Genomic DNA, 11,732 nt, shown 5'->3' on the forward strand with positions numbered 1-11,732 from the left:
TCGGTACGGTATTCGGTAATACCATATTGAAGTCGAAGTCCACACGGAATATGTTAGTACATCATATTCACAATAGCAACAATAAAAGATGTGAAGATTTTTAATAACAAACTACACAATGTTGCTGCCTTCTTAGAAATGCTCATAGTGATCTCATCTTTGCCTTTGTTGTCCCTTTAGGTACAAGTTCTAACAACCAAGCTAAAATTAAAGATTTAAAGTTGCTACCTTCATTTTTTTGTTGCTTTCCTACACTAGTATAGTTTCTTTCTGTATGCATCTCCTGTGCAGGTACCTGCAACATCACTTTGAAGCTGCAGCTTGATGTGAATCACAAGTTACTTGACCAAGTAATTTCTGTCATTCATGGAATCACAAGTTAGTTGCAGGAAAGATGATCGAGCAGAGAGAAAATAACAATATCTAAAGAAATCAAAAACCTCAATGATAAAAAGAAAAAGACAAGATTGACTGTCTGTATTATACTGGCTAAATTTTCCATGCTGGCAATGTTCTCATTTATAACAATAACACTCCCATTAGTTCTTTCAAACACATTTTTTCTACACGTTTCAATTTACATTTCTGATTTCTTGTCTTATGATAACTCCATCTGCTGGTATTTCTCCTTTGAAAGTTTGAGAGAGAAGAAAAAGTGAGGATAAACAGGACTTTATTATCTTGCAGTATAAATGAAAATATCTTTTATCACCTTCACAAAAAAGGAAATACTAAAAGAAAAGAAAACATACATGTGGGACATTTTAAGTTTGGAAGCGTTCCTGAAGCAAGAAAGGATGGCACTAGCAGCAGAAGTATAATACATATGGCAAGAAAGGAACCAGCGAATCTTCCAATCTAACAGCAGAAGTCCTGCAGCTCTCACTAGAATGATAATGCAGGATGTCCACACAGATTAATGAAAGCAAGGCTATCTAGAATACTTGCTCAGGGGGGCCTTGGCAGTAGTACTGAACATTTCTTTGATTTTGAAGGATAGCACTCAGCTTAGCAAGTAGGTCATATTTTTTACCATTGATCTCATTACTTCTAGGAATACTTTCACCACATTGCCACAAGGAAAAAGTTGCTTCCTTCTCTGGTGCACAAGAAGCAGAGCAGATGTTGATAAAATTCACAGGCAGAGGACAATTGAAAATCTGAAAAAGTAGAAGCAGAGCAATTTAAATGCAGGCATGTTTAACAATTGTTTTTGTTATAGAGGAACCATCAAATAACAGTTTGAACTGAGAACACATCAATACATCATAGCTTGGAATTTGTGCTCAACAAATAGCTCTTCAAAACATCCATAATTGATCCAAAATTTGCTTTCACTATTTTTCAACTTGAACAGCGCAGTCAATATCATCCATAGCTAAAAAGAAATTAAAATGTGTCAACAATTAAACTAAGTAAAAAAATATAAAAATAAAATACAAAAACTGAAAAACATACCAAGTTCAAATTTCATAATATCATTAAAATCTTCTTCAACATTTATGGGATAAGGCTCATTTCGACACCAATCTTGAAGACAAATAACAGCTTGCATCAATTTTGGAGTCAAAGAACTCCTAAATGAATCAAGAATACGGCCCCCGGTGCTAAAGGCACATTCCGATGCCACACTAAAAATTGGAATTTTCAACACATCATGAGCCATCTCGAAAAGAATTTTATATCTAGAAGAATGAGCTTTTCACCACGACAAGATATCAAAATTGTCGTCATCATCATTTGGCTCTAGTTCTTCACTAAGATACTTTTCCAACTCCGATTTACCACCCAAATCTGTACCATCTTGTTTGTTCCTCTTCATTTGGATCATATTTCTCACTTTTGTTGATTTTGTGATAGTGTTAGAGATAGATGAATCCGATGTTTGACCCGATAAATCATAGAGAGAAGATGAGCGTCGAGATGCATTAGAGAATTTTTCTACATACTCTTCAAACATAGATTTCATGTAAGTCACCATTTCATCTTTTATTTCACTCCCCTTTTTATATCCAAACATATCCTCAAGTGCGTCGCCAACATACTCATGTTTGTTATGAGGATCTAAGATAAAGGCAATTAAAAGCACTTTATTTATTTTTTCAGGAGCACCCCAATATTTGACAAACTTTTCTTTCATTTTTGCCAAAGAAGGATCATTGTCTTTCATACACTCTCTTAAATGATTGTGAAGCTCAACTATATCTTCAAAGTGACTATTAGAAGTGACGTAGAGTGAACCTGAAACCTTCTCAGTTAGATCATAAAATCTTTTAAGAAACATTACCATATTTCTCACATTTTGCCAATCATCACTTTTAAGTACACCTGCAACACTTCCATCTTCACAAACATGATTAGCAAGATAAGTTGACAATCCACCATCTTCAAGATCAAACCTATCAAATGCACTCTCAAAATGTTATGCGGCATCCAACATCAAGTAGGTCGAATTCCACCGGGTTGAAACATCTAAAGATAATGACTTCTTACTATCTATATTTTTTAGTTCACAATATTCCGCAAATTTTCTAATTCTTTCGAGAGATTGTCTAACATATTTCACCATTTGCCTAACACGTTTGATCGATGGACCAACTTCTTTCATGCCATCCTGCACAATAAAATTCAAAATATGAGCCATACATCTCACGTGAAGATGGTTACCATATTTCATGTTAGATCCCCAATTAACCATTTGTTTGTATAACTCTTTCACCATGACATCATTAGAAGAAGCATTATCTACAGTTATAGTGATTATTTTCTCCAATTTCCAATCAAGCAAACACTTACTAATACAACGGGCAATTTCGTCACCCTAATGACTAGTAACAACCTGAAAGTTTAAAATTCATTTATGCAAGAGCCAATCACTATCAATAAAGTGTATTGTCAAACACATATAATTTATTCTCTGTATAGAAGTCCATGTGTCTGTGGTTAGACAAACTGTCCGTGATGTTTCTTTCAAATACTTCATAAACTTTTGTCTCTCTTCACCAAAAACTACATAACAATCCCTAGTCACTGTTCTATGGGAGGAAACTCAAAATAAAGGTTGGGTTTTTTTCATAAACTTCTTAAAATCTTCCTTTTCAACAAAATGAAAAGGAAGCTCATCAAGGATTAACATCTCAACTAAAGCCCTCCGAGATGCCTCTTGATCAAAAGTCCAAATTGCTCCATCACGCATTTCACCTTCTAATGGAAAGTTTAAATTTGATTGTTTGTACTTGGAATTGAAAGTGTTAACCTTATTTGGATTTTTAGGATAAGTTTTCAAATATTTATTCAGTCCACTTATTCCATTTTTAGTTGAATCAGCTAAGAGAACTTTACCACAATGCTTGCACTTTGCTTTATTAATTCCATCTTCTATGAGCTTATCATAATGCGTCCAAGCAACAGATCTTGATTCTACAGCTTTCCTCTTCACAGTCACTGAATGTTGTTCAACTTTTGGTGTTGAATCAAGAAACTCAGTAAAAGCCAGAGGTGCGCTTCCACTGACATTGGTTGTTTGACTTGTTTCATCTTCCATCTAAACATAGAAGATATTACAAATATTATAATACATAAATTAATAATCATTCGAAATACACAAATAATATGTAGAATCACAAAATAAAATAAAAAATTTATATTCCCATATACAAAAATTAAGAGTAGTTATTAGAAAGAGGGATGTGATGACTTATGGTTAGGAGGCAAGTGTTGTGTGAGTCTTGGTTTAGAACACACAAGCCAGTGTGGTATTTTGCTGAGTGAGAAGTATAATTTATTTTTTATTGGTTGTAAGGCAAAAGAGGATAATTATATATAATAAATTATATATGTGGCCAAGTGTGAAGACATATATTCCAAGGTGAAACCACTGCCATTGAATAGTTGGTAAGATTGGATTAATGTGCAAAATTTGATTGAATCACAACTTTGGAGATAAAGCAAATCGTGGTGCTCCTTCAAACTATAGAGTTGTGGTTTGTCTTCTTCTTCATATAGATATATTTGTCCATTTTTTCAACTAAACTCAAAAAAGAATAAAAACTTCATAATCTATTTGAAATGGAATTTAGGGTACGTGTATTATTTGGGGGGAAAATAGAGACAGAATGTGGACACCAATGACACTGACTGGCACTGTTACAAATGAATAAATGAAAGAATTGAAGTTTAAGTCTTCCAGTTTGTATGTGAATTCAGTTTAATCCCTACATTTACCTTTCAAAATAGATGAGTGCGCCAAAATCAGATCTCAACCCTTTTAACAACTAAATATCTATTTGAGGCAAGAGCATTCTGCATCTAGGAACTTCTTAATGAATTGGATTCAAAATAGAAAGTTTCAAAAATTCGCAACAATCATTCATTTGGTAAGACTATTAAAAAAGAGGAGAAGAGAAGAAGGAAGACCGGAAGAGGAAAAGGAAGAGAAGAAGAAAAGAGAACTTACCTTCAAGTAAAGCGGTGAAGGTGAAGGTGGCGTGAAGCGGTGAAGGTGAAGGCGTGAAGCAGAACTCAGAAATCAGAACTCAGAACTGAAGTATTGAGGTGATGAGGTCTTAACTCTTAAGTTACGTGTTAGTGTGTTAGGGTTAGATAATTAAAGACAATTGGGCTGGACTTAAATTATAACAATGGGACTATAGCCCTTTATATTTAAAAGGAGTCTTTTAGGCGGCCCAACAGATTTAATTTCGGTATTCGGCAAATACCGAATATCAAATGGTATAATTATAAATACTGAATACCGAAACTGAAATACCGAAATTTTAAATTTTAGTATCAAGAACTGAACCAAATTATCGAATACCGAATATCGAAATACCGAAATAGCCAGTTCGGTTTGATAATTCGATTTTTGGTATTTTATGCCCACCCCTAGTTAATGTTTAGGTTAGGCTATTTTTCTTTTCTTTTTCATTTCTTTCCATGGTTAGATGTAGGTAGTTAAAGAATTTTTTTAAATCTTTTTTCTTATTAGGTTTAGTTATAAATGATGCATCGAGATATTATTTTGTTAAAGATAAGGATAACCATTAGAATGATTTACTGTCAGAATTTCAATTTTTTAAAAAAAATATATAAAAATAATAATAACTATCAGTAATTAAATTTTTTACAAGCTATAAAAATTTAGGATAATTAATAACTAACAATTACCTAACATAAATAATTTATCCTAAAACTATCACATGTCTTTATCCTACACTGCCTGTAAGACTCCAGAAATGTGAAAGGTCCTAAACCAAGGAACGAGGGATGAATTTTCAGAGAAGTTGTAGAAACTAGCACCTGAATCCGACCATAGAAGTCATCATAGACCGTAGTAAGGACCACGGACAGAGGACGAACCACGATGGAGGACCACGGACCGTGGTGAGAACCATGGGCCGTGAAGCCCTCCGTGATAAGCCTTTCCCTAGGACCCTTAGGAATTTTCTTTAGCCAGGGTCCACAGATTCCCACCACATGTCGTGGAAATCTCCATGGAACCTATCAAATGCCACATTTCACGATCCGTAGTGATTTTTACGGACCGTGAAGATGTACCATGGTGAAACTTCAGAGACTACCCCTGCAGGCCCTTTTCCGAGTTTTTCTAAGTCCCTCATCGCGGAACCCCACCACGGACCGTGAAAGGTCCCTGTGAAGTCCTTTCCAGCCCGATTCTTAAAGGGACATTTTAGTCATTTCCTACATTTTAATTCAAAATGGTGTCATTTTGGAGGTTGAATTCTTTCATCTAAAGACCTTAATCCCTTCCAAGACCCCATTCTTCATACTTAAGACTTAAGACTCTCAAATTGTAGTTTTCCAAACTCTCTCAAGAACCTCAATGCAAGACTAGGGTTTTCAATTCAAGCCATTCAAGTCATCATTCTTCCTCAAGTTTTCTTTTGGGTTTTGTCTCCTACAAGGTATGTGGGCTTTTCATCCATTGGTCCTTCCATCCATGGAGTCCAAATGAATTTCCAATTTGATATTTCAACTTCCTTGTGATGAATTCTTATGGGATTTTATATAATAAGTTTAAATGCATAGACTATGATATATTTGGATTTTATATACTTATATTGATGTATTTTGACTCTCAATTGCATGAGTTGAATGGTTTAATAATGTACCTCTGTGAAGGCTCGAAGGAGGTTTTGAGTATAACTTGTGGGTTGTTTGAGATATTCTAAATTGACGCACTTCATTACTCTCATGCATGAAATAATTCTTCAAAATGCATTTAAAGGTTTTATGAAGAGAACCCACCTAGTTTTCCTCATAATTTAAGTAAAGTTGGAATGAAGTTTGACTCCAAATGAATGATATGAAGTAAATGCTTACGTAAATGGTGTCTTTACGAAATGATTGATTGATTAAAGGGTTTCTTAGACGAACTAAGGTTTCAATGTGAAAGGAAAATTCTTGCATTGAATCAAATGAAAGATTTTAATGAGCTATTCCATAGAATGATATTTTTGTTTTTATGTCAAAGTTATATATTATGCTATGATGATGTTTAAACGTATTCCGTGGGATTTGACCTAGCACTGAATATAACATGTAGATGGAGACTCGATCGAAGGGATTTTTAAGTAAAGTATCATGTTATATTAACTATGTTACACCATAGGGGCCCATGTCAGCTATTTTTAGTCTAATAGATCCACGATTAGGTGTTAAAGTTACATTTGATGAATGCTTAAAGTTGATGGAATACTATCCCAATGAGGTAGTCTCTCCTATCTCGATGCAGGAGTCATCGGCCTGCCTCGATGCAGGAGTCATTGGATTCTATGTAATAGCTCTCATGGTCTTAAATGTCGGTTACGATCACTTTCCCACAAATTTATGGTTTAAAGGTTTTATTATGATGTTTCTCATATACGCATTAACTTATGCATATTGTTCCTATATATGACTTGATGTCCTTTAATTTAGCATGCTCTCATACTTAGTACATTCAAAGTACTAACATATACTTTAGCCTACATTATATCACCATGTAAGAACCGTCATTGCTCCACACTCTCCTCTCTATGGCTAGATTGTTCATTGAAGGCTACTACTAGTGGTGAATTCCCATGGTATGGGAACAACACTCTTATTCCTTTCTAGGTTATTATGATATTTAGACAATTGAGTTGTCTTCGATATATTTTTACTAAATCTTGAGGGTGAGCTAGGGATATATCTTAGCCGCCCTCCAAGTCTAAGGATTTAGAGGTACTGTTGGACAAGTTAAAGATGTCTGATGTTGTGAATGACCTTTATTCTATGTTATCTCCCTTAGTCCTATTATCCAATTTATTTCTGCTTTTTTAATCATTACTGATGAAATACTTAATGAACGCTAAGAGGCTTGGATGAGGTACCTTCGGGTACTTCCTTCGCTGTGTTACATCTAGGACCTAAGTTTGGGCCATGAAAAACTTGGTATCATAGCACAAGGTATTGAAATGGTCATCGGAGTCCAACATACTGTGTCAAATAGGGTCTTTTTCATAGTTGTGAAGTATGCCTGAATTATGAATAGGAGACTACGAGACATTTAGAAAAGTCTTCACCTCTTTCAATTTATGTCGTGCCCTAGAGTGTCCTATGTTTTCCTCTAACTAACGACCGGTTTTATGTTCTCTAGATAATTCCTCATGGAAGGGCACCTACAAGAGCATGGGTTGATGATGAGGACCAAGCTCCTCCAGTTCCCGATGTCCCATATCATGAGGAATGGGTAACCCATGATGAGTTTTTCAAGGTCATTACATTATTGGCTCAAGCCGTAGCCAACCAAGGGCATCAAGGTGTACCTCCTCCTCAAATACAAAATTTGGCCTCTAGGATTTGGGATTTTCAAACGATGAATCCATTAGAGTTCAATGGTTCTAAACTAGATGAGGATCCTATGGAGTTTATCGATGAGGTGTACCAAATTATGGCCATCATGGGTGTGCCACCAAAAGAGAAGGCTGAGATAGTGGTATATCAACTCAAAGGTGTAGCTCGAGTGTGGTATGAGTAATGGGTTGTGGAGAGGGATGAAGTGATAGAGCCAATAGGATGGGAAGACTTCAAAGGTGCTTTCCTAGAGAGCTTCTTTCCATTAGAGTTCAGGGAGGCCAAAAACCAAGAGTTCGTCAACCTTCATCAAGAGAGTATGAGTGTGAGGGAGAATGCTCTCAAATTCACAAAATTGTCAAAGTATGCTCCCTTCATGGTCTCCGACCCCCGTGCTAGAATGAGAAATTTTATTTTGGATTCTCAAGCTTGATGTCTAAGGAGTGCAAGACGGCTATATTGGTTAAGGAAATGGACATTTCCCGGTTAATGATTTATGCTGAATAAATCGAAGAAGAGAAGTTGACGGAGAGGTATTGGGGGTTCAAGAAAGATAGAGTAGATGGTGGAGGATTCAACCATCAAAGGTCCGATTATGGTAGCAATGGCAAAGGCAAAGGTGGGCAACAGTTTATGGGACAAGGTTCCATTAATACTCCTCCTCCCAAGTTCAATAAGAAAAAAGGTCTCAACCTAATGGTTCCAAGAGATAGCGCTGGTACCCAAGCTTTTCCCCTATCTAAAAGGTGTGGGAGGACCCATAAAGAGGAGTTTTTGGCGGGCTCAAATGCGTGCTTCAAATGCGGTAAATGGAGTCACCATGCTTGGGATTGTAGTGGTAGTGTAGGTGGTAGTCCTCAAGGCCAAGTTTCTCATGGACAACAAGCTCAAGTAGGTGGACAACGCACCAACCATTTCTATGTGTTGCATGGGAGGCAAGAGGTTGAGAAAACCTCAAATGTTGTTATCAGTATTTTAAAGGACTTTACTTTTGATGTATATGTGTTGTTGGACCCGGGTGCAAACTTTTAATTTGTTACCCCATTCTTAGTTAAGAGGTTTGGTATCTTTCCCAAAATATTAGTAGAGCCTTATCTAGTCTTTGCCCTCGTGGGTGAGCCGATTGTGGCTAGAAAAGTCTATAAGGGTTGTCCCGTGTCCATCATACATAAAGTTGTCTCTTGTGATTTAATAGAGATTTAAATGGTGGATTTTGATGTTATACTTGGGATGTATTGGTTACATAAATCTTATGCTTTTATAGATTGTAGGACTCATCGAGTCAAGGTCTAATTTCCGAATGAGTCCATACTTGAAAAGGAGGGTCGTAATTCGGTGGTGAAAGGTAAGTTCATCTCTTGTCTTAAGAACAAAAAAATTGATTTTTAAGGGGTATATTTACCACATAGTGATGGTTAGGGATGTCGACTCTGAAAATCCTCCTTTTGATTCAGTCCCTGTAGTCAATGAGTTTCCTCATGTCTTTCCCGATGACCTTTTTGGTGTCCCTCCCAAAAGGAAAGTTGATTTTGGTATCGATCTCCTCTCGATACCCAACATATCTCTATTCCACCTTACTAGATGGACTCGGAAGGAGTTGAAGGAACAACTGAATGATTTGTTAGAAAAAGAGTTCATAAGGCTAAGTATTTCATCGTGGGGTGCTTTCGTTCTATTTGTAAGAAACAAGGATGGGTAGCTCCAAATGTGTATAGACTATCGACAATTGAACAAGGTGACCATTAAGAACAAATACCAGATCCCTAAAATAAATGACTTGTTTGATCAGTTACAAGGGGCAAGCCACTTTTCCAAGATCGACCTTTGGTCCTTCTATCACTAACTAAGGGTGAGGGAGTGTGATATTCTCAAGATGGCTTTTGAATAAGGTATGGGCACTTTGAGTTTGTAGTGATGAGTTTTTGGTTGAAAAATGCGCCCGAGTGTTCATGGACCTAATGAATAGGGTGTTCAACCCCTACCTTGATACTTTTGTTGTGGTCTTTATTGATGATGTTTTGATCTACTCTCGGAGTGAGGAAGAATATAAATATCATTTGAGGGTTGTCTCCAAACATTGAGGGATAGGCAATTATTTGCAAAATTTAGCAAGTGTGAGTTTTGGTTGAAAGAGGTTGCCTTTCTTGGTTATATAGTGTCTGGCGAGGGGATTAAGGTTGATCTTAAGAAAATGGATGTGGCCAAGAATTTTCCTAGACCATTGTCTCCTTCGGACATTAGGAGCTTCTTGGGTCTAGCCGGGTATTATAAAAGGTTCGTGGAAGGGTTTTCTTTCATCTCATCCCCTATGACGAAATTGACCCAAAATAAAGCAAAATTCAAATGGACGGATGAGTGTGAAAATGATTTTCCAAACATTAAAGGATCAACTTACCTCCACTGCTATTCTAACTCTACCAAAAGGATTAGAATGCTTTATGGTTTATTGTGATGCTTCGAAGATTGGTTTGGTTGTGTCTTGATGCAAAACGAAAAGGTCATAGCCTATGCTTCTAGGAAGTTGAAGGTGCATGAACGTAACTACCCTACCCATGATCTTGAGTTGCAACCATTGTTTTTACTTTGAAGATTTGGTGGCATTATCTCTAAGGGGTACATGTGTATGTGTTTACCGATCATAAAAGTCTTTAATATGTGTTCACCCAAAAGAACCTTAATCTAAGATAAAAGAGGTGGCTGGAACTCCTCAAGGACTATGACATGAGTGTGCACTATCATCCGGTTAAAGACAATATAGTTGCCAATGCATTTAATAGAGTGTATATGTGGAGTGTGGCCTATGTTGATTAAGGTAAGAGGGAGTTGGTGAAAAATGTTCACTGGTTGGCTAGACTAGGGGTGATGTTGTGTGGTACAAATGATGGTGGTATGGACGTCTAAAATGGGTTTGAATCCTTTTTGGAGGTAATGTCAAGTCAAAACAAGACGTTGACCCGACACTTGTTGAGTTAAAAAAGTTAGTGAAGGAAAATAAGGTAGAAGTCTTTTCTCAAGGGGGAGATAGGGTGCTATACTACCAAGGTCGGTTATGTGTTTCGGATGTTGGTGGCCTAAGGAATTTGATCTTGATAGAGGCTCCTAATTCTTCATACTCCATTCTTCCCGATTCAACAAAAATGTACCGAGACTTAATGGAGTTCTACTGGTGGGGTGGTATGAAGAAGGACATCGCAAGGTTTGTGTCTGAATGTCTGAATTTTTAACAAATGAAGGCCAAATATCAAAGGCCGGGTGGTCTAGCACAAGATATCGAAATACCTACTTCGAAATGGGAAGATATGAATATAGATTTCATAGTGGGTTTGCCTCATACGTGGAAACGTCACAATTTGATATGGGTATTTGTTGATAGAATGACTAAGTCAGCTCACTTTCTATCGATTAAGACTTTCTATGGTGCCAAGGATTATGCGAAGTTTTATATTCAAGAGTTGTTAAGATTGCATGGTATGACGTTATCCATTATTTTGGATCGTGTTACCCAATTCACCTCTCACTTTTGGAGATCATTTTAAAAGCGCATTGGTACTAAGGTGAAGTTACGCATCGCATTCAGACACTAGAAGATATGTTAAGGTCTTGTGTATTAGAGTTCAAAGGAAATTGGGATGATTACCTACCGCTCATCGAGTTTGCCGTTAATAATAGCTACCACTCAAGTATTAAGATGGCATCATTCGAGGCTTTGTGTGGGAGATGATGTAGATCTCCAGTTGGCTAGTTCGAAGTTGGTGAGATGACCTTGTTAGGTTCTGATTTGGTACTTGATGCTTTAGAGAAAGTGAAATTCATTAGAGAGAGGTTGAAGATGGCCCAAAGTTGCCAGAAGTCCTATTCCGATGTTAGAAGAAGAGATCTTGAGTTTAAAGTGAACG

General features: G+C 36.7%; 1 protein-coding gene across 1 annotated transcript; it reads left to right on the forward strand.

Moving 5' to 3' along the window:
• Positions 1–7,858: 7,858 nt before the first annotated feature.
• On the forward strand, positions 7,859–8,868 carry LOC129893202 (uncharacterized). The gene is made up of 2 exons (XM_055968699.1): positions 7,859–7,994; positions 8,351–8,868. Exons 1-2 carry the CDS (start codon positions 7,859–7,861, stop codon positions 8,866–8,868), a joined length of 654 nt encoding a protein of 217 aa, XP_055824674.1.
• The last annotated feature ends 2,864 nt before the right edge of the window (positions 8,869–11,732 follow it).

Source organism: Solanum dulcamara, chromosome 1 (genome assembly GCF_947179165.1).
Source record: "Solanum dulcamara chromosome 1, daSolDulc1.2, whole genome shotgun sequence".
Taxonomy (NCBI): Eukaryota; Viridiplantae; Streptophyta; class Magnoliopsida; order Solanales; family Solanaceae; genus Solanum; species Solanum dulcamara.

Coding starts and splice junctions, on each gene's coding strand:
- LOC129893202 (XM_055968699.1), top strand. CDS start 7,859: ATGAATCCATTAGAGTTCAATGGTTCTAAACTAGATGAGGATCCTATG. Junction 7,995..8,350: donor AGTGGTATATCAACTCAAAG/GTGTAGCTCGAG, acceptor AATAAATCGAAG/AAGAGAAGTTGACGGAGAGG.